The sequence below is a fragment of the Osmerus eperlanus genome, chromosome 4 (genome assembly GCF_963692335.1).
Source record: "Osmerus eperlanus chromosome 4, fOsmEpe2.1, whole genome shotgun sequence".
NCBI classification, from domain to species: domain Eukaryota; kingdom Metazoa; phylum Chordata; class Actinopteri; order Osmeriformes; family Osmeridae; genus Osmerus; species Osmerus eperlanus.
Genome location: NC_085021.1, coordinates 19,604,700 through 19,624,337, shown reverse-complemented (window position 1 = coordinate 19,624,337; position 19,638 = coordinate 19,604,700). Strand labels below are relative to the sequence as shown.

Sequence of the window (19,638 nt, the reverse complement as noted above, 5' to 3'; positions counted from 1 at the left end):
ATTTTTCTGAATTTTTTAATTAGACCTTCCAGTTAATCGTGTAGTGATATTTTCAGTATTATACTTTCCCTTGTATGACACATCCTGTCTACAGCTTCACAGCAACCTCTTCTTTTTGAAGTACCTCTACAAATACAGATTGCATATGTACATAACACCATCCACACATGGTTCCACCAGGACCACTGAGACAGAAGCCTCACCGAGAAGTCTGAGGCTCTCAACCTGGTGTGTGTGGGTCTCAGTCATGACATCGTCCTGGTGAGTGTGTGGTTCAGGCATGACATCGTCCTGGTGTGTGTGTGGTTCAGGCATGACATCGTCCTGGTGTGTGTGTGTGTGTTTGTGTGTGGTTCAGACATGACATCGTCCTGTGTGTGGTTCAGTCATGTGATCATTGGTTCCTGGGACTCCTTCCTGCTCCTCTTCTTCTGTGGTATGAGAGGTGGAGCAGTGTGGTTTGAGGTACCTTTAATATTACTTTCCGGCTATGAAGAAAAACAAACCAGACACTTCAATTACCATTTTGAATAAGCAAGGTTTCTGATCATCTGTATACTGTATTGTAAAGGACAGATTGGATTATTAATAACAAACAGATTTATTCTGTGCTTCTGTTCATCACGACGGTCAAAGGCCATACCTGTTGTAACTGGAACATCCAGTCTTGGTAGTCTTCTGCACAGGTGCAGGATACCTGCATGGGATCCATAAAATCACCTGCACCACACATACCATATTACCATGCCAGTTAACAGATGCACATTTAACACATCGTCACATTAAACATGGACGCATACAAGAACAGCACAAAATGTATGAACAGGTTACCTGTCAACTCAAATTGTAGTCTCCCTGGCAAGGCGGACCTCTCTACGGCTTTGATGGTTTTCCGAGGTAATCTACCCTAAAGCCAAATGAAAGTAGAGCTTTGGTAACAGTGCGAGCAGTGTTGGCTTGAGACAGGCATGTTTAGTAACAGTGCGAGCAGTGTTGGCTTGAGACAGGCATGTTTAGTAACAGTGCGAGCAGTGTTGGCTTGAGACAGGCATGTTTAGTAACAGTGCGAGCAGTGTTGGCTTGAGACAGGCATGTTTAGTAACAGTGCGAGCAGTGTTGGCTTGAGACAGGCATGTTTAGTAACAGTGCGAGCAGTGTTGGCTTGAGACAGGCATGTTTAGTAACAGTGCTAACAGTGTTAGCTTGAGACAGGCATGTTTAGTAACAGTGCTAACAGTGTTAGCTTGAGACAGGCATGTTTAGTAACAGTGCTAACAGTGTTAGCTTGAGACAGGCATGTTTAGTAACAGTGCTAACAGTGTTAGCTTGAGACAGGCATGTTTAGTAACAGTGATAACAGTGTTAGCTTGAGACAGGCATGTTTAGTAACAGTGCTAACAGTGTTAGCTTGAGACAGGCATGTTTAGTAACAGTGATAACAGTGTTAGCTTGAGACAGGCATGTTTAGTAACAGTGCTAACAGTGTTAGCTTGAGACAGGCATGTTTAGTAACAGTGCTAGCAGTGTTAGCTTGAGACAGGCATGTTCTCTTTTCCTCAGTGCTTTGTTCCCACTCTACTAACCACGCAAACCAAAATGCTGAGTGAAAATTATAAAAATGACAATCGGGGGGGTCAACTTCTTCTCCAGGGTGTGTATCGACCCCCCCCCCCCCCCCCGACCTGTTTTTTAATCTCTTTTGGGGGGTCCAAGTCTTAAATAGGGGGGTCAAGCCCCCCCCGTAATTCGAACCCTGCCAAAATGGATGACAACCTCCATTAATCTTCTGATTGATGTGTTTTTGTTAAACAATATGCTTGTTTAACAACTATTAAAGTAGATTTGATTACGTCTGTACTTATCACACTCAACTTGCACACATCTCCATTGTGGTGTAAGAATGAAAGTGTCTTCAATCACACAATTCCCATTATTTGCTGGACCGCATGTGAAACTTACTACTTTGTTTTGACACAAGGAAAACCTGGGAAACTTAGATTCAAAAGGGTTATTGTGAAACCATGAACCCAGTGTTTCCACATCATGTTACATATATTTAACAGTAGCCTACCTCGTAAGTTATATTGAGACGCTTGTTATCAACTGACAGCAGAAGAAGGTCTTGAGGAAAGAGTACCATGAGTCTTTCTTGAAGTCCCTGCAACAAACAATCCATTTATTGCTTTTTAGGTTTAAGTTAACTTTGGTAAATAACTGAAATACTGAGAGCCGATGGCTCCTGGAAGCATGTGTTGTCTCACCTGTCTGTCTGTGTTAATGATGTGGACAAGAGACAGGTATCCTGGTGGGCCCATGTGTTGTATAGGAGAACCTTCCCACTCCCAGATCGGAGCCTGGAGCAGATACATTCTCAGCTCGTCCTTCTTCCAGGTTTCGTCGCAGGGTAACTAAAGCGCAGATTTATATCGATTTGACATCCTTGACTGTCATGTACACCTCTCTCTGAATCACAACCTTAAACGCCCCACTCAGGTGAACACCTTACCAGGTAGGACAGGGCACAGTGTGAGGGGCTTAGAGGCTGTGACACAGCCTTGTATCTCCTATCCTCCAGGTGCTCCATCCACTTGTTCAGCTCTGCAGCGCTGGTACACAGAAAGACTTTAGAGTCCAGCATTGGACCTGGTGGGACGATGACAAGAGGGGGAAATGTCAGTTTGAAACAATTTGGTTCTCTTCTGCTGTGTGTGATTGTGTTGAGTCGTGGGGCTCACCACTGATTTGGAACACGTAGGAGTTTGAGGTGTTGTGGTCCAGGGAGAGGACTTGCGAGGAGAGTCCAGACAGAGGTAACATGCCTCCGTAGATGAAGTCATGTCGAGAATGATCCAGAGACAGGATCAACAAGTGGAAGGAGAACAGCACTAGATAATGTTCAGTCATCTCCTGTGGAAAACACACACACCCAGACACATGCACACACACACACACACACACACACACACACACACAGACGATAAGTAAAGTGTACCCAGACATCAGATACGCACTGAACAGGGAAGTAACCCGGGTTAGTTTCCACTGTTTTTGGTGTGTGTTACAGCAACTCATGATCATATCTATACAGTATCTTCATGGTGGATGCCAACTGCATGTTTTCGTAATGCAATGTACAGTAGCACAAAATGTCCGGTCAATCCACAAATAACGTTTCTGACATTGATGCGCAGGGACATCAGAGGCACAGCTGCCACGATACAACAATGGAAGTCACCTTATAAAAGGTAACCTTAGCAGATGGTACCTGTGTGTAGCTGTTCAGCAGAGACACCAGGGATGAGTGGACTATCTCTCCATACATGTGAGCAGGCTGGCCTTCCCAGTCCCTGATTGGCTGGGAGTAGATCATGTGATGCAGCTCATCTCTGCAGCTGCCCCACAGCACCACCTAGGGAGAGGGGGGAAACATTCACGACAGAGAACTGGACCATAGAACCGGTAAAACTCGATTACAACTTTATTTGTTGCTTCCGATCCTCCCTTCCAGTCATTTTAGTCTCGGTTTCATGGTTTTAGGTCCCACTTTTCATCTTAGTTTTTAAGTAAGTCCTTTAGTCCTATCTCTGGTTTCACAAGCAGGAACTAAAAATTATATCACCTGTGATGTGGAAATAGTGTATGTGGTGTGGACCATGATTCATTTAATCTGTTAATACTGTTAGCTGAGCTCTGACTAATGACTGTACAAAGAGGAAATATTGCAATGTTTTTCACAGCATTTCTTCATACAAACTGTTCTGTCAAACGGCCTGTGTCTCTGTTTCCTACAGCAATGACACACTCACACATACACACATAAACATGCATAAACACACCCTTAAACAAACAAACACTCACACCTCTTCTGTCCACTAACCTCCGGTTCGAGGTGTCGTACTGATGGTCTGGGAGGAAGTGGCTTGTCTTGGTCGTTCCTCACAGAGAGCTGCAGCCTGGTCTCTCCTAAACTCCATATCCTGAAACAATGTTACACAATAGTAATAAACACAGTAGGAATAGTATCATGTGACCTGTGTACCTTTAACAAAGCTACTGTACACATTCAGGAATTTTCCTGACAGCAAAAGCACATTTGCAGTTCAAATTTTGACCATGTTGTTGTCAATAACACTGTCTGTTCCCTTTCCCAATTTCCACCTCTAGCCTACTCCCTACCCCACCCCTCCCCACCACACCCCACCCTTCCACCCCACCAGACATAAGCAGATTACTTTGGGTCTGATGGGCAGACACAGCCATCTGACGCCTCTTGACTGTGCTCATCAGGTGCAGCCATAACTGATGCTGCACTTGCAGCTATTTCCTCAATCCTAGTGCCTTAGTGCATGTTGGTGGCTTTGTATAAATACTTAATTTGACCGCAAATTGAGATGTGTTTGTGTGTTTATTCATAAGACACGACCACAGAAGTGTGACAAGCTATTTAATCTTTGTGTTTACGTGTCTTTGTGTGTGTGTGTGTGCGTGTGTGTGTGTGCATGTATGAACATGCACATGTTCATGTGTGTGCGTCCAAGTGTCTGTGTATGTGCATGCACACGCGTGTGTGTGTTGCTTGTAGCTAATCCCCTGGGCATCTCACAGTTTGGACACATGCAGTCTGTTAGCTCCCTGTGTGTCTTGCTCTTGTAATAATCCCCCCTCCTCCACCGAGGGGCCCAGCCAGACCCAGGCCCACGTCAGGCTGCGGTCTCGGCAGACGCTTAGATGCAGGGCTATTGTCCTTTAATTATTGTGACAGTATCAACCACCGCTAATCACATTATTGCTGCGTCATTGTGTTCACGACCTCACGAGTCAAGCTGTCTTTCCCGCCACGGCTTGTTTTTGGACCTCGAGCAGCCAGTTCAACATGTTTCCAAACTGGGATGGTTTCATGGTTTCAGAGACATAAAACTGTATCAAACAACAACAAAAAACACATTTACAAGATCGCAAATGCAGATTGTGTTACTATCCTCTACAATCGTTGCGCAGGTACAGGAAATCTGTCTGATTCTGTCTGTATTGGGCCTGTGGTGGAACATCTGATTGACAGACCGATAACTTTACACTCAAATATGATACCCTCTATAACTTTACATACAAATACTTAAAAAAGATCAGACAGTCAAATTTGACCAGTTTTAACCAGATCAGGGCGAGGTTGAATCTAGCACATCCTGTCAAAGCCTGCTCTGTTTCCTATCCTTCACCGACAGGAACTGTGAAACTGCTATCTTCCAGATTCATCAATCAACTGATCACATTCCATACAGGTAAGCATGTCCTCGCTCGTACACGACAACGATACGACATCATTCAACAATTAACAACAACATAAACAAATCCAACTCTCATTGTTGGAACTGTCAAACTGTTCAAAGTTAAGAGTACAGCCAGTCATGGTTAAAATGCTAAACATGGAGCTGATTTCAAAGTCTGGATGTCTTCATGTCTGGATGTTTGACAGAACTCCAATCATATTGTTAACATTTTGACTGTTTTGGGAAAAACTAACCAGAGAGTTTGTCAACGCTATAAGTCTTCCTGATAATCACTGCTGATCATAAGGGACAAGGAATTTGTGTATAACATTCAAGTTACAAGGTGTGCAGAATCATGAACAGAAAACCCCCTTACCCAGAATGATCTCCCGACAGCTCCAGCAGCTCGATCTCATCAGGGCCCACCTCGTCAATCCCAGAATTCCTCTGGGTCACACTGCAGCATCCCATGACTGGAGAGGGTCTCAGCCACAGTCCAGACAGAGCCGCACGCCTTCTCCCTCAGCCCTCAGTCCGCACACTGAGTCCCATCTGCCCCTGCGCTCATCCTTACCACTCCTGCCGCACCAGAAGACTAAAGAGAAGTAGTGACTTGAAGGGGGGGGGGTTGTTACCAAGGAAAGAGGATATGAAGGTTGAGGCGGGGTGGAGGGGTGGAGGGGTGGCGGGGGCCTTACTAAGTCTGCTAAGCTCTTTTTCAACCCCAAGAAAATCAGATATTCAATTAAAACTACACAAGCCGGACTGTCTGCAGTGGAGCCGAAGGTAGAATGTAGAAGTCACACGCGATGCAGAGGGAAGCCTGTGGTAACGCAAAGTGCATTTTGTCCTTCCTTCCTGTTAAGTCTGCAGTCTGACGAGGACTTCCTCAGTGGCTGGTGAGAGTCAGGTCTGGTACTGAGTGCTATGTGTAGAGTGCCTCCTCCGTTAACCCTGTCTGCTGAAACGGAACCATGTGCTCAGCGTCTTAGTCGAAAGGAACACCCGTTCCCTTCTTGGGCTCACGTTCAGCATGGTCAGAAACCAACTGGAATGCTTCTGATGAGCTCTGTTGTCTTCTGGAGAATGATGTAGATGAGGCAAACAATTACACACCTATTGTGCAACATGACATCAAGCTGACCCTATAAAAAAACAAAAACATCCTTGTGTGCGTTTGCTGAGTCTAAGTATAGGCACACAGACTAGATAATTAGGTGTTACACAACTAGGAGATACAGAGTTGCAGTCAAAACAACAAACCACAATAGGTCCTTTTGTTCTTCCTGTAAATTTCGATCGTACCATTGTGTCAGAAGGTAAATGCACAGAACTGTTTGTGTATATATAGCATCGTCAAGACAAACAATGACAGCCTGAAACACACAGTTTTTCCACCCATGGCTGGCATGAGATGTACTGTACAAAAAGGGTTAGAACAAGACAGGAATAAACACATTTTATTCCTATATGAGACATGATCAAGCACAGTACTTCTCTTTGCAATGACATAGACACACTGATATTTTGCCAAAAAACTGAAAATACATCAGCTGTCCACACGGTTCTACTTGACCCATCTTGGCAGAGCACAGTCTGTATGACACAGAACAGCCTCGCGCTTCACTGCGTCATGACTTGGCTGAGGCTCTGTTTGTCCTCAAGGGCTCCTCTTCCTCCTTCTTTTTTTCCACACTGTCCACAGTCCACACAGGCTGTCCCGGCCCGGGCGGGGCCAGGCGGAGCCGGGTGGGTTTGATGGCGCAGGACAAGGCCTGTCCCAGGTCGGACCCCGGACGGGCCTTGATGACCCCCACGCGGCGGAGAGACCGGCCGGAGGCGTCGCTCAGCGCCGACGTGGAGAGAGAGGTGATCATGCTCTTCATGCTCCGGAGCTCCGGGGCTCCGTGGAGTCTCTTTGGGCTCCCGGCGCGACCCAGCCAGGTGCATTTGCGAAGCGGGAGCTCCACGCGGGCGTGTGCGGGCTTCTGGGGGCGAGGGGCGGATCTGGGGGCCTCGGAGGCTTTCGGGGAGGGGTGGGGTCTGAGGACCACGTTTGTGGTGGAAGACGTCCGGGAGGAGGCTGTGGAGGAGGAGGCTGTGGAGGAGGAGGCTGTGGAGGAGGAGGCCGTGGAGGAGGAGGCCGTGGAGGAGGAGGCTGTGGAGGAGGAGGCCGTGGAGGAGGAGGCCGTGGAGGAGGAGGCTGTGGAGGAGGAGACGACTGCAGCTGTTGCAACAACAAGTGTTGAGGAGCTGTCGGTGATGGGCTGGGCGTGAGAAACGGTCGCGGGAGGATCCTGCATCTTGTTCACCCCTCGCCACGACCTCTGACTCACAAGAGGTTCACCTGTGGGAGTTTTGTTGACGGGTTTTTGTTGCGGAACGCTCTCCAGCCTCCTGGTCAACCCGGACGGTTTGATCGGACGAGTCACGGCAGGAAGAGGAGGAGTCTCGCCATCGTACAAGAGAATGAAATTCTTCTGACTGGCCAATGGGACAATCTTCAGCCCACCACGACACTTGTTGAAGATCTCCAGGGTCATGTCTGGAGAGGGGAGGGAGGGGGGCAGGTCACACATGAGCTATCTTTAACCAATCCATATACAGAGATTAGGACTCATGGGTGAAGATGTCATGACAGAATTAAAGGGAATGGAGAACATATAGTACAACTGAACCTACTACTACCTACTGTACCTAAATCTGTAATCATTATAGCTGCAAAGTGTTTAATGAACCAAACCAAGGACATTCATGTGCTGGTCATCAACTCACCCAGAGTCTCCACGACAGTGCTGGGCACCACCTCCTTCAGGACCTCACAGTTAGTGTGAAGAGCTGGGTTACAGTTCATCTCCAACAGCCACACCTGGCATGGAGCAGAGGGTGACCTGTACTGTTAGCACCAAGCTGGCTGCTATTTTACTGTCCCACTCACAGACATGTACAATGTGTGTACTTAACAGGAAACGTCTCTGAGGAGTTTCATTCACCTTGAAGTCCTCGTCGACCATGAAGTCGCAGCCAATCAGGTCAAAGTAGCCCAGCTTTCGTTCCAGCTTGGCTTTAACAGCAAAGAAGCACTGGATCATGATCTGTTGCATTCGCTTCTGAAAAAAGGAAAATGCAGAAAAACAGACAGATGGACAGACAGACGAGTTGCCTCTTCCCAGAGTCAAAGTCTCCTGAGACAAAATGTGACTCAAGTCAAGAGGACATTTTAGTCCTGCATTCATGCTGTCCTTGAGACATGTCAAGAACTGTCAGCATCACTCACAGTGAAGACACCCAGCACCCAGTCGTCAGGCAGGCCCTTGGTGTCCTTGAACTTCTCGTTGACGTACGTGTTGAACCTCTCCATGGACCACACCGTCTCCTCCTTCAGAACACTGTAGAGAGGGTTCTTCTTCTGCATGTACTGCAGCCGGAGGACCAACACACACAGACAGAGGGGAGATGAGAAACTTGGAAATTGAGGGCAAGAAGTACTTCCTTTTATTCATATTTCGACGTTAGAGTTATCTTAACAAGTGTCTGGTTTATCCTTTGTAATACATTAATGAAACAATGCACTGTACTACATGTGAAATGTAAGGCAGTTATAAATTGGGAACATTGGGGGAAAATAACTACAATGTGATCGCAAATTGAAGTCACTGGGATATGAATTAAAATACTTTGTCATTAGAGGCCTGTTTTTCAAGTTGTATTTAGATCAAGTACATTCCGCTTGACCAACATTTGGGTTGCACTGGTAAATAGAATCAGGGCCATAATTTTAAGACTGGTCAGAAACAGGATTTATGACCCAGTTTTAGATCTATTTTGAAATGATGTCCTGTGAAGATGTCTCTGCTGACAAGCCAGATTCAAAAAATAGTAAGAGACTGGCCGACCATGACACAAAATAACGTGACTTCATCAACCATGCTGACCATAACCTACTGATCTACCTGATTCGTCAAGTGTGCTGAGAGGTTATTGGAGTTGGGGTCATAAAGTTCACAGGTCAATCGTACGTAGCCGTGGCGAAAGAACACCATGTATGGTCTGGTACAGGCAATCAGGAAGTAGGAGCGCACATCAAATTTCCTCCCCTTTAAGAGTAAGGGGTTTGTGACATACCTGAGGGCAAATAGACAGGTTTCTCTGTCCATCAACATCATAATCCATAACTGTGTAACCTGACCGAGACAATCGCCAGTCATGATTAAATATATAACCGGTAAAGTCGATTGTCCAGTGATCACATCAATATGCAGAGAATTTTCAGTGTGTCATAGAGTTGCGTTCTGAAGATACGAGTCAACCCACCGTTGCACAATGCGTGCCTGAGGCACACGGACAGGTATCTTCTTATTGCACTGGCTTTCTGCGTTGCTCTGCAGCTTTAGTCTGAAGGCAGAGATGTCCTCCCGGCTTTGCAAGAGGAATATGCCCCTGCCCTGGTTAAGGCCGGTGGGCTTACATATCCACATGCTGATGTCTTCCCCATGCACACCTACAAACAAAACAGAGACAGTCGATGTATTGCAGTCAAACACACTTTACACGTGTGTCGTGTTCTGTAGTGTCATGTCTTGAAGGGTTTGACAGACCCCGTCGTCATACAGTAGTAGGAAACAAGTGGCGTCATCTTTTCATTTGTTAATAATAGCTTTATGAATGTACTTTATTTATGGTAGGACCTTCATTGTCTAGGCAATCTCAGGGCGCTGCAGAGAAAACAATCAAAAAATAAATCCATTGATAACCCTTCTTAAAGAGCGACATTTGTTTGTTTGTTTGTTTGTTTGTGTATTTGTTGACATGTTCTCAATAAGATCTCAAAGGTACCAGTAAAATGGTAGCCTCAATGAAATGCAGTCCACTGTATTCAGTTGAAGAGGATTGTGGCTGAGTATTAATGGATGTCTCTACCCTGCCCTCTGCTGGCTGGTTTCTATAGTAACACTGGGTCGTGGAGGCCTCTCCAGTACATTGTTTTCCAACATTTGAGAATGATTGGAAAAAACATTCAACTACGATACTGTCTTTGTGTGGTATTTTTACCCATGTCTTTCTCAGCCATAAAGTTGAATTAATATTTTGTGGTGCTAGATTTATAGTGATATAATATGGCATGGATATGGTACATGGTATCAATATAGCAGTTGAAGTGTAGACATTTTTTACCTTCCTGCTGAGAAAAGAAAGCTTCTCTCTCATCCCTCACATCCATACGGAAGGTGGCGGGGAAAAACTCCTCCATTTTTAATCTCCTGCAGATCACAAAGAGACAGTGCTGTGGTCAGGGTAATGTGACGCCTGAACTGCGGTTTAGGAGTCCAGTCCTGCATCGCCCACCATTATGCCAATTATGCCCTTGTGCCAAGAGTCTCTTATACGTTCAGTCTCTATACTAGAATGTCTAGTACTAGATGCCCTAGTCCAGTACTAGTATGTTCTAGTCTAGAACAGTGGTGTGACTGCAGTGTTGTCTCACCTGAGTCCTCGTCCGTGGTTGACCTTGCTGCTCACGCGATCGTACTCTCTCAGGCTGTTCAGCAGACCGATCTTAGTGGTCAGAACCTTGTTGTTGGGGATCTGGTAGATGAGCTGTTCACCTGGACACAAGCAACACGATTCAATCTGTGGTCGTACATTTGGTTTTAGGTTTTTGCATTTCAGAATTTTGCAGACACTTTCAGACACCCAGGGGATCATTAGAGATACAGTATTTATGGTATGGCACAGATCCAAATATTTGTAAAAGCAGTTATCCCTAGGTCCTACTTGTTTTAGTAAAGCAAAAAGCAGCTCACCCTCTCTGAAGTTGTAGTAGGTGGCTACTGATTTGGTCTCACACCACTTGAGTTTAAAGTCCTCTCTGTGCTTGTCAGAGATCCGCTGCCATCCTTTGCTCTCACAGTAAGATGTCACTCTGCAGAAATGTATTTATCTAATGAACAATCCCCAATCAACAATAGGTAGGCCTAACACTTATTGTAAAACATGAATGTGGGACAGGAATGTGTTGGAAATCATAATAAAAACAGCTATCATAAAGAGGGATTCAGGAAAACAAGCACACTCAATATAGTTGTATTTTCCTTCTTAAAAATTATTTTGTTACACACATAGCAGCTCCATTTGCTCCTCCAAAGAAGTAAAAAGGCCCATGTCCTCTGGGCTCCTCTACCCGCCTCTCCCTCTCTCTCTCTGGATACGACAGTGGCACCACTCCCCTGGCAGAGACCCCTAGCTTGCCGGCGCTGGGGCAGCGTTCCTCCAGACACACACCTGCTCACACACACACACCCGTACATACAGATATAGGCACAGATGCATGCGTGCACACACGCACATCCCCAAGCAAATTCACGTGCACATAACACAGGCAGACATACTCATTTCTACTCAGTTTGGTTATTTTTGTGCTTGAGCCTGACAAGAATCTCAGAGATCACTGAAGTCTTTATAATATAAAGACTTCAGTGATCTCTGATGCTAACCATTCTACCCTTAAAGTAAAACTAGGTATCATTCATTAGGAAATGAGTAGTCTACGAAATTCAAATTTTGAGAGGTCAATGGTAACTTCTCTTTGTGATAATTGTGTAAAATAAGTGCTAAACTGTTGGTACAGTGTCAACAGTTTATCCTAAATTATGACTTTAAAATCCAAAATGGCATCCCACCTTTCCCCACACACACCTGGCCCTCCATCCTGGTTCTCTGTCTCTTGCTCTGGACTTCTCACAGACCTCTCCTGTGTCTCCTCAGGACATGTCCTCCTGTCCTCCTCCTGAACCTGCCGGTCTGATGTCACTTCCTGTGTTTCCCTATGGGCTGAGGACCCACTTTCTTCTCTCAGGTCCTCCTGAGATCCCTCCTGGCTCTGTTTGTCGCTGGGCTGGGTGTTTCCACACGCCCGCTCCTTGTGCTCTGGCTGTTGCCCTCTCACCTCCAGCTCGCCCCGAGGACTGGCCTCGTCCAAGTTCTCAGATGACATCACTCACCGCTGACCCAGAAAATGGGACCAGAACAGGGATTTTTGTCATTGGACACTGTCACCAGGAAACTGCACCCACCCTCAAACCATGTGACTTCTGGTCAAAAACGGAGGAATAAGTTTGTTGAGTCCATGTGAAAAGTGACTCCAATGGCACTTAAGATTAACTGGAGTGTGAAAGAAAACTAACCTTTGTCCACTGTACTGCGAAAGTATGTCAAATTAAAAGTCTACTTTAAAAGTAATTACAAATGATCACAAAAGAAAAAAATTCCAATGCCTTGCTGCTGTATGAGACGTGGTTTAGACTTAAACAAGAAGTGGCTTCGACCTTACTAGTCACTGGATCTGCTGCACATTACTGTCTACAGAACTGGGGAGATTTGCTTTCACCTTTAGCTAAGCATTAAGCCCACATCCAAAAAATTACTCAAGATTTTTTTTCTTCTGCTAATGGACATTTCCATGTAGTCCAAAAAAGAAAAATTAAAGGCACAAGCAGTTAAGACAACCTACAGTTTTTAGTCAGTTAGTTAATATCATCTTAAAAGTTGCCCGTCCCTAGCAGTTTAGTAGACAGCTAGTCTGGTAAATGCTGTACAAACTCAATAGGAAAGTGTAAACAACCAGTGGTTGCCTGGGAAATTGGTACCTTGGCAACAGCTGTTAATACTAGATTGAATCTTGCAACAATACCTTCACAAGATATAGGCCTACTACTCAAGGATATGAATTCCACACCCACCTCACCTCTAAGCTTAGTGTCATTCAATATTAATTGCCTGTAAACCTTGTGGTGGTAGTTCCACAGTAATATGAGTAGAGTGTCAATCAAAAGGATTTGCCTTTTTTTAAGGTATTGTATTCTACCGATCATGTAAAACAATGTTTGTTGGCGCATGCTTTTGTAATTTGTCATTGTAACAAAAGAAAACCCTATCCAATGGATATACCTTTCATAAGTATGTTGATAATCATCTGGCCTACTATCAAACTACAGGTAGCCTACCCCACTTCTTGTCCTGAGCCTTTGTACCATAACCGTCCCGATATCCATGGCTCCATTCTGTCAATGTGTTTTCTTGAAAAAAATGTTACCTAATCAGACATGCAAAAACAAGTGGTTGTCATGGACGAATGGCATCAAATCAAATTGTATTCATGTTAAAGTTTTTTCATATAATTCAGTGTTTTGCATAACATTTTGAAAAGACAATAAACGCATTAAAAGCAGGAAATAAATTAGTAAAGATAAAACATGTTTTATAAAGCACTAAACCAAATAAAGCACAACCATTAATGTTTATAGTGCTGTTTTGAAGTGTCCCCTGCCCCTTGACAGACCGGCAGACAGTACAGAGACGAGGCTATAAATTCTTAACAGCTCATGTAGCCTACTAGGTCCTGCTTTTTGTCTATCAGCTGCGGCCCCTCTTGTGTAGGCTACATATCATGGAAACATGTCTGCAATATAGTGGAGCTGGAACAACAGGCCATGGGCAGATTCATATACATTCATAAATGCTCTTAAAATCAATACGCTTTATTGATCCCGATGGAAAACACCGTGTGCACAATTATGATGTGGTTACACTATGTATAACGCGTTCTTTAGTTTCTTTCTATGGTAGACCCGACAGCATGAGCATTAATGAATCTTGACAGTAAAAAGGGCATTCCTCCGTCTGAGTGTCGGGCTGGACATAATTTCATTGCTAACCGATCGGCTGCCAATCATGCAGTTTTTCCTGCATAGCCTCGTTAGTCTACTGCTTTGCTTTATATTAAGTTGACAACACCTAAAACCACATCTAAACAAAACTCCTTAAAACCAAGAAATTATTATTTGATGTATTATGATTTTGCTTGATTGGTTGTCCAGATTTAGCCGAATCCATAACCAATATGCCGATATGTTCTTTCAAACGACAGTTCTCAACGTTACTTTTACCGAGATCCAAGATTGGGCGTGCTGTGTTTCTACTTCCTTTGACATGACTCGCTCACTGTAACTTTTATTTATTTATTATTTAGATACCTTTTCTTTATAATCGCCTGTTTTTTCTAAAACATTTTTACCATGTTTCGTTGGTCTGTCTTAATAGAATGTAAATATGTTTTAAAAATATACAAAAACTAAAAAGGTTTTTCGCAGGAAGTAGTTGTTGTGTCAGATATTTTAACTTCCGGGTTGGTCACCACACTTCCTTTCTTGTCGGCCATTTGTCACGAACGGTAGGCAAGATATTTTCGCTGTTTTGTAAATGCAAAAGCTGTTGGAATTTGGTCAATTCAACCTCAGTTTCCTTATACAGTATCAAAATAAACTAGTCAATTAAAAATATAGCTTGGAATATCCCCAATTCAAACGATATATTGGCTTCTAAACGCTAGAACACATGACGCTACTGTACCTGAGCCTGCCACATGCGGACAGAGTGTATACGACATGCTATGCACCCTTAATGCCCGCTAACTAGCTAGGACTTAAACACTTGTGTTCGCAAATCAACAATTTGTAGACAGTCAACAACTCCTGCTGATTTCATGTTTGTTCCCCCGTAATTTCCAGATCCCCTTCGGCGATCATCCCTCCAACCATACAAAATGCAGAACGACGCTGGTGAATTCGTAGACCTTTACGTCCCACGTAAATGGTGAGTAGATGGTTCTTTAGCCGGTTTACGACAGTAAAACATGTAGTCCACTGTGCAAACATGCAATTTGACGTGACGGTGTATTACACATGTTGTCTAATAGTATTTTACAACAGGTAGTTATAATAACATCCTATATGTCCCGTGATACGCAGCTCTGCTAGCAACAGGATCATTGGAGCCAAGGACCATGCCTCCATCCAGATCAACATAGCTGAGGTCAGTGGCCAAATGATACCTTTCTGTGATCCCCCTGTCTGTAAGAGGCTGTGAAACGCAGTCTACCTGCATGGAACCATGATTTACTCTGATTGGAATTTATTAAGAGGTTGTGTGGCACAAAGTAAGCTACTCAATAACTGTCCTAAACTCTTACACATTTTATAGATATTTATTAATCCTGCTTTTTCAGGTTGACAAGGCAACCGGTCGCTTCAACGGTCAGTTCAAGACCTACGCTATCTGTGGTGCCATCCGTAGAATGGTAGGTTCAATACCAGATCTTGCATTCTGTTTCAGACACCTCACCCAGCCTCACCAGTATAGCAATGTGCTGCTGTGTAGCATGCCTGAAAATCACCTTCACTCAATCACCTCAGTGTACATGATCAGTAATGAATGAACTAACAAAGACCTGAAAGGGTAATCATTCATTCATAGCAGCGGCTTTTTGATTGGTGGTTCTGTCTTTAACAGGGCGAGGCTGATGACTCTCTCCTGAGGCTGGCTAAGACTGACAGCATCGTGTCAAAGTAAGAACCACTTAAATGAGTATTCATGGCTGTGTTTATAATCTTCTGAGAGGAACTTGGTTTGTTGAAGAGGAATTGAACTGGTAACGGTATAGACAAATACCCTACACTTGCAAATGTGCCCCCCACCCCCACAATATGGACGAACAAGCTTTCCCCTCTGTTGGTACTGTAGGGTAGTTCTGTTTTGATTGATCACTCCCCCAAGATATTACCCTTTCCATCTCAGTGTTGCAACAGCAGTTCAGAGAGACTGGTCTTTCAGAGACTTGCTGTCCAGTGTGTAAGGATGAGGTCTCTTGTGTACGCGTGTCAGGTGTATGTGTGTGTATATATGAGGTTTGTTACACACCAGGTCTGACCAATACTTTTTTTTTCTTTCCAGGACGTTCTAAAAGAGAAGCTACAACAGTGGAAACTTTGTTAAATAAAGAAAATGGAAAAGTATGATGTTCTTGGTTTCCTTTTTTATTGGATTGCTTTTTCATATTTTGAATCAAAGCTCTTTGTTGTGTTTGAGTTAACTTGATAGACAACGAAAGACTTCTAGGTCTTAACTGTTCTAATTAAAAGATATTCCTCTTATGCCTAAATCATCTGAGCTGGCTGCTGAATGTTTCAGAAACTTGAAGCAGCCAAATGCCATTCATGTTCTGAGTCTTGAGAAGTATAAAACCCCATGGCTGTTTGCTGCCCCAAATATAGTACTCTGATTTGAAAGGTTTGGCATATTTTGTTTATCCCAAGCATTAAAATTGGGGCATTCCTTGTTCATCTGAGTAGTGTGTTATTGTCACCACTAGGTGGCAGTGCAGGATCACAAATCGCAGCATAAATGGATGCTTAAGGATTTAAAAAGTTACTATTTTTGCTAAACAGGTCCATAGAACGCATATAGAGACTAATGCTAGTAATCTGGTCCTGTGGGGCTGGTTTCCTCCGCAGGAACATCTGGTTTTGGGTAATTCTCACAGCGCAGACTAACATTGTCTGTAGATGACAGGGACTGAGTACATACATAGTCATCAGTGTTTGAACACTCAGTGATCAGTGAGACCCAGAGTGGCTCTGAGGCATCATGGCATCCTCAGCTAATGACAGCTGTCTGTAAGTGCATCTTAACTGAGTGGAGGTTTTTCACAGATTCTCATCTCTTTCATAATCCTCTATACCCCTCTTTCACATTGCTCTGGCAAGCACAGTACTGCTCTTTCTCCCGTTACCTCTCAAACTCCCCCTGCCCTCGTACCTCATTTCTTTCCCAGGTGGGCAGGCAGACAGAGAGCAGCCTGACCAGTACTCATTGCTCCCTCCTCACTCATCTTCCTCCCCCTTTTCTCCTCCAGATCAGAGGTCTCGGTGTGATCACCTCTTAACATCACTGAGCACCCTCATTAACCCTCCCAGAAGAGTGGTCTGTGTGACTGACTCTCAACACCTCTCATCACTCCACATCCTGATTACAGTGCTCTGGTGCAGAGCTCTGTGGTTGTAAGTTGCTGCTTGACAGGGTTGTAGAAACGACAACAGGCGAGCAGGATGATGTCACCCGTCCTGCAGCCAGCAGTTTGACAAACTGGCCGTAATAATGTAATACCATAATTCCCCATCGACTTTGAAATGGTTCTGGGATAGTAGGGACCTTTGACCTATAAACTGTTTCAAAGTGCGTTCCCTCCACACAGTCTAGGCTCCAGACCTTCAGTACGTTTTGATCCCAGGGGGCCACCATACTAGTGTTCCTCAGTATTTCCCCACCCCACCTGGACCCCACATACCTTCCAGGGCTCTGAGTGGAGGGCTGGACAGCCACCCCTCAGGTAACAATGGAAGCTCTGTCTCTGGTAAAGGTAGTAAGCGGACACGCCGTAGCCTACCTTTGATATAAGTTCAGATCCATGGATATCCATATAAAGAGACAATATCCTCATGATTGAGGAAGGTTTGGCTCGTGTACATGCACAAAAACCGGCTGGTCATTTATTTGAGTTAAACAGCTTTTATTGGCTGCTTTTGTTGTTTTGTTTTGAGTTTTTTGTCTGTTTGTGCTTGACTGCTTGTTTTTACGTTGTGTATCTGTGATTGGCTGTCTGTTTTTGGCTGCCTGTTTGGGGTTGTTTTAGTCTGATGAGGGCCTGTTTTCCATGGGAACACAGGGCTTGAATGGAGAGGGAGAGATTCTGGAGGGCCTCATTGTGGAGAGAGGAGAGGTACTGAGGGCCCAGTACAAAAAGACTTCCACTCTGGATCTTACAAACCCTCTACGCTCCCTCAGCAAGGCCTCCACATTGCTAAGGCACACTTTTCTCAAGTATTCCTCCTGTCTGTTTAGAATAGTAAGAATATCTAGATTAGATGTTTGGCCTGTATGCCTGAGATGTTGCAGGTTTTATAAAGCCTCCTGCAAGACTGCACTCTCTTTTTCTTAACCTTCATTGCTCTTCAGTTCTCTCTTTCTGCCTTTCCCTCTCGCTCTCTCTCTACTTGTTCTTGCTTTGTGAGCTTAGCCTTCTTTGTCATTCTCTTTCACGAGAAAAACAGGACTTCAAAGCAGGTGAGTTCCACAAAAGGGAGAGAAAGAAAAGGAACCAAAGAAAAGGGGGCCACCAGGAGTGTTCTGTATGTGTGGAATGGAGTGGTTGAGTGGCAGAGGAGAGGACGTGTAGCTACCTGCCTCGGCTGTCAGTTTCAAACACGTCCCCCTCACCCAACCCCCTCCCCCCTCTTCCAAACATCCCCTCTTAGGTACTTCAAACACATCTGTACCCACAATGCAGCAGCAGTGTACCGGCCTGTGCTATCTGCTGGAGGATCTACAGGAGAGGAGGTCTGCGTAGGTATGATGGTGGTTAGAGAGGGGCCAGACAGACAAATAAGATGAATCATGATGTATAAGTCTGTTTGGGTGTCAGAGTGTGTGTGTGTGTCTTCTCTGTCAGTGAAAGATACTGCAACATACTGGGGAAAGCCATCTTTGGCATCTCTCTATCTGATTTAATTTCACTCCATTCAACAGGCAGAGGTTTCCTTTTCTTTGTATCTGTACATGCTGTAGACAAAGTCATGTGACTTTCAGTGGGTAGAGGCCAGGTTCAACTAGGACGACACAGGACTGGTCGGCACTGGGTCTAGGCTAAAGTAGACTAGGGGCTGTCTGTCGTTGACACAGACCCAGGTTAAGTGAGAGGTGTTGAGGGGTGCCTGGTGATGACATCACAAGGCCTTTGTGAGGAGGCAGAAGGCAGCCTGACAGATGGGCGGATGACACAGGTGAGACAGGTGGGCACACAGTGCAGCTGATGAGTGCCGTGTGTGTGGGGGGGGGGGGTGCTTATTTTCTCTCCTAGGGTCTACTTTTGCTACACTCGTACGTGAACCTCTCTTTTTTAACTCTAATGTTCTGTCTTCCTGTATTTTCCCTGCCACCCTCTCATCATGGGTATGGTGTGTTTGCTGGTTGTCGTGTTTCCCTCCAGCTGCACTGCCTCACAGCATGCCTGCTGCCTCTCCTCGTAACCTGGGCCCCTGGCTCTCTGTTTAGAGACATGCCAACCACGGAGGAACTTTGAGGGAAGCAGAACAGAATGTGTGAGTGTAAAAGAGAGTGCGTGTGAGAGTGTGCGTCTGCGTACGTGTGTGTGTGAGAGAGAAAGTGTGTGTGTGTGTCTGTGTGTGTGTGAGCGAAAAAGTGTGTGTGAGAGAGTGCGTCCATGTGTGTGTGTGTGTGTTATTTGTGTGTGTGTCTGTGGGAGAGAGACAGAGAGTGTGTGTTTGTGGCTTATCCAAGTCTTATCAGAGAATCTTCTAGACTGTTGTTGTCTCCAACAGTTGCCAGCTTGTCTGCGCAGTCACACCAACACACACGTCTCAAACACTGACTCTATTACAAGGGTTTGTACTCTCACCGTGGACTGCAGGCTCTGAACGGAGGGCTGTTGTTAGGCTTGTTACCAAGACGACATGTGGCT

General features: G+C 44.9%; 3 protein-coding genes across 6 annotated transcripts; 1 reads left to right on the top strand and 2 right to left on the bottom strand.

Moving 5' to 3' along the window:
• Positions 1 to 59: 59 nt before the first annotated feature.
• Positions 60 to 6,110, bottom strand: LOC134018298 (uncharacterized). Of its 3 annotated transcripts, none has more exons than XR_009929911.1 (11): positions 5,644 to 6,110; positions 3,878 to 3,977; positions 3,266 to 3,409; positions 2,736 to 2,907; positions 2,507 to 2,643; positions 2,262 to 2,408; positions 2,072 to 2,158; positions 832 to 907; positions 644 to 720; positions 319 to 488; positions 60 to 219 (listed from the first exon to the last, which is right to left on the bottom strand). XR_009929911.1 is itself a non-coding variant. In XM_062458190.1 (11 exons), exons 1-10 carry the CDS (start codon positions 5,736 to 5,738, stop codon positions 387 to 389), a joined length of 1,137 nt encoding a protein of 378 aa, XP_062314174.1. In that variant the 5' UTR covers positions 5,739 to 6,110; the 3' UTR covers positions 60 to 311. The 3 variants fall into 3 exon arrangements, 2 of the variants coding, with proteins under 2 accessions (XP_062314174.1, XP_062314173.1); XM_062458190.1 differs by having other exon boundaries at positions 60 to 311; positions 387 to 488; XM_062458189.1 differs by having other exon boundaries at positions 60 to 488.
• A 610-nt stretch (positions 6,111 to 6,720) lies between these two features.
• ttll10 (tubulin tyrosine ligase-like family, member 10) lies at positions 6,721 to 12,918 on the bottom strand. The gene is made up of 11 exons (XM_062458188.1): positions 11,964 to 12,918; positions 11,387 to 11,549; positions 11,072 to 11,190; positions 10,753 to 10,873; positions 10,443 to 10,528; positions 9,582 to 9,768; positions 9,221 to 9,392; positions 8,545 to 8,685; positions 8,261 to 8,377; positions 8,043 to 8,136; positions 6,721 to 7,812 (listed from the first exon to the last, which is right to left on the bottom strand). Exons 1-11 carry the CDS (start codon positions 12,259 to 12,261, stop codon positions 6,899 to 6,901), a joined length of 2,412 nt encoding a protein of 803 aa, XP_062314172.1. The 5' UTR covers positions 12,262 to 12,918; the 3' UTR covers positions 6,721 to 6,898.
• Positions 12,919 to 14,413: 1,495 nt separating this feature from the next.
• Positions 14,414 to 16,117, top strand: rps21 (ribosomal protein S21). Of its 2 annotated transcripts, none has more exons than XM_062458185.1 (6): positions 14,414 to 14,496; positions 14,834 to 14,918; positions 15,074 to 15,137; positions 15,331 to 15,402; positions 15,615 to 15,670; positions 16,056 to 16,117. In XM_062458185.1, the coding sequence occupies exons 2-6, from the start codon at positions 14,869 to 14,871 to the stop codon at positions 16,063 to 16,065; spliced, it is 252 nt and encodes an 83-aa protein (XP_062314169.1). In that variant the 5' UTR covers positions 14,414 to 14,496; positions 14,834 to 14,868; the 3' UTR covers positions 16,066 to 16,117. The 2 variants fall into 2 exon arrangements, with proteins under 2 accessions (XP_062314169.1, XP_062314171.1); XM_062458187.1 differs by having other exon boundaries at positions 14,480 to 14,500.
• The last annotated feature ends 3,521 nt before the right edge of the window (positions 16,118 to 19,638 follow it).

What these genes read in the sequence shown, in the direction of transcription:
- LOC134018298 (XM_062458189.1), bottom strand. Translation starts at nt 5,738, where the DNA reads ATGGGATGCTGCAGTGTGACCCAGAGGAATTCTGGGATTGACGAGGTG. An exon ending in TCATTAACACAGACAGACAG is followed by an intron (nt 2,159 to 2,261) that starts GTGAGACAACAC and finishes TGTTTGTTGCAG; the next exon opens with GGACTTCAAGAAAGACTCAT. An exon ending in GGATGTTCCAGTTACAACAG is followed by an intron (nt 489 to 643) that starts GTATGGCCTTTG and finishes TTTTCTTCATAG; the next exon opens with CCGGAAAGTAATATTAAAGG.
- ttll10 (XM_062458188.1), bottom strand. Translation starts at nt 12,261, where the DNA reads ATGTCATCTGAGAACTTGGACGAGGCCAGTCCTCGGGGCGAGCTGGAG. An exon ending in GAACCAGGATGGAGGGCCAG is followed by an intron (nt 11,550 to 11,963) that starts GTGTGTGTGGGG and finishes GTGTGTGAGCAG; the next exon opens with GTGTGTGTCTGGAGGAACGC. An exon ending in TGGTCGACGAGGACTTCAAG is followed by an intron (nt 8,137 to 8,260) that starts GTGAATGAAACT and finishes GCTCCATGCCAG; the next exon opens with GTGTGGCTGTTGGAGATGAA.
- rps21 (XM_062458185.1), top strand. Translation starts at nt 14,869, where the DNA reads ATGCAGAACGACGCTGGTGAATTCGTAGACCTTTACGTCCCACGTAAA. An exon ending in CTTTACGTCCCACGTAAATG is followed by an intron (nt 14,919 to 15,073) that starts GTGAGTAGATGG and finishes CGTGATACGCAG; the next exon opens with CTCTGCTAGCAACAGGATCA. An exon ending in GTGGTGCCATCCGTAGAATG is followed by an intron (nt 15,403 to 15,614) that starts GTAGGTTCAATA and finishes TGTCTTTAACAG; the next exon opens with GGCGAGGCTGATGACTCTCT.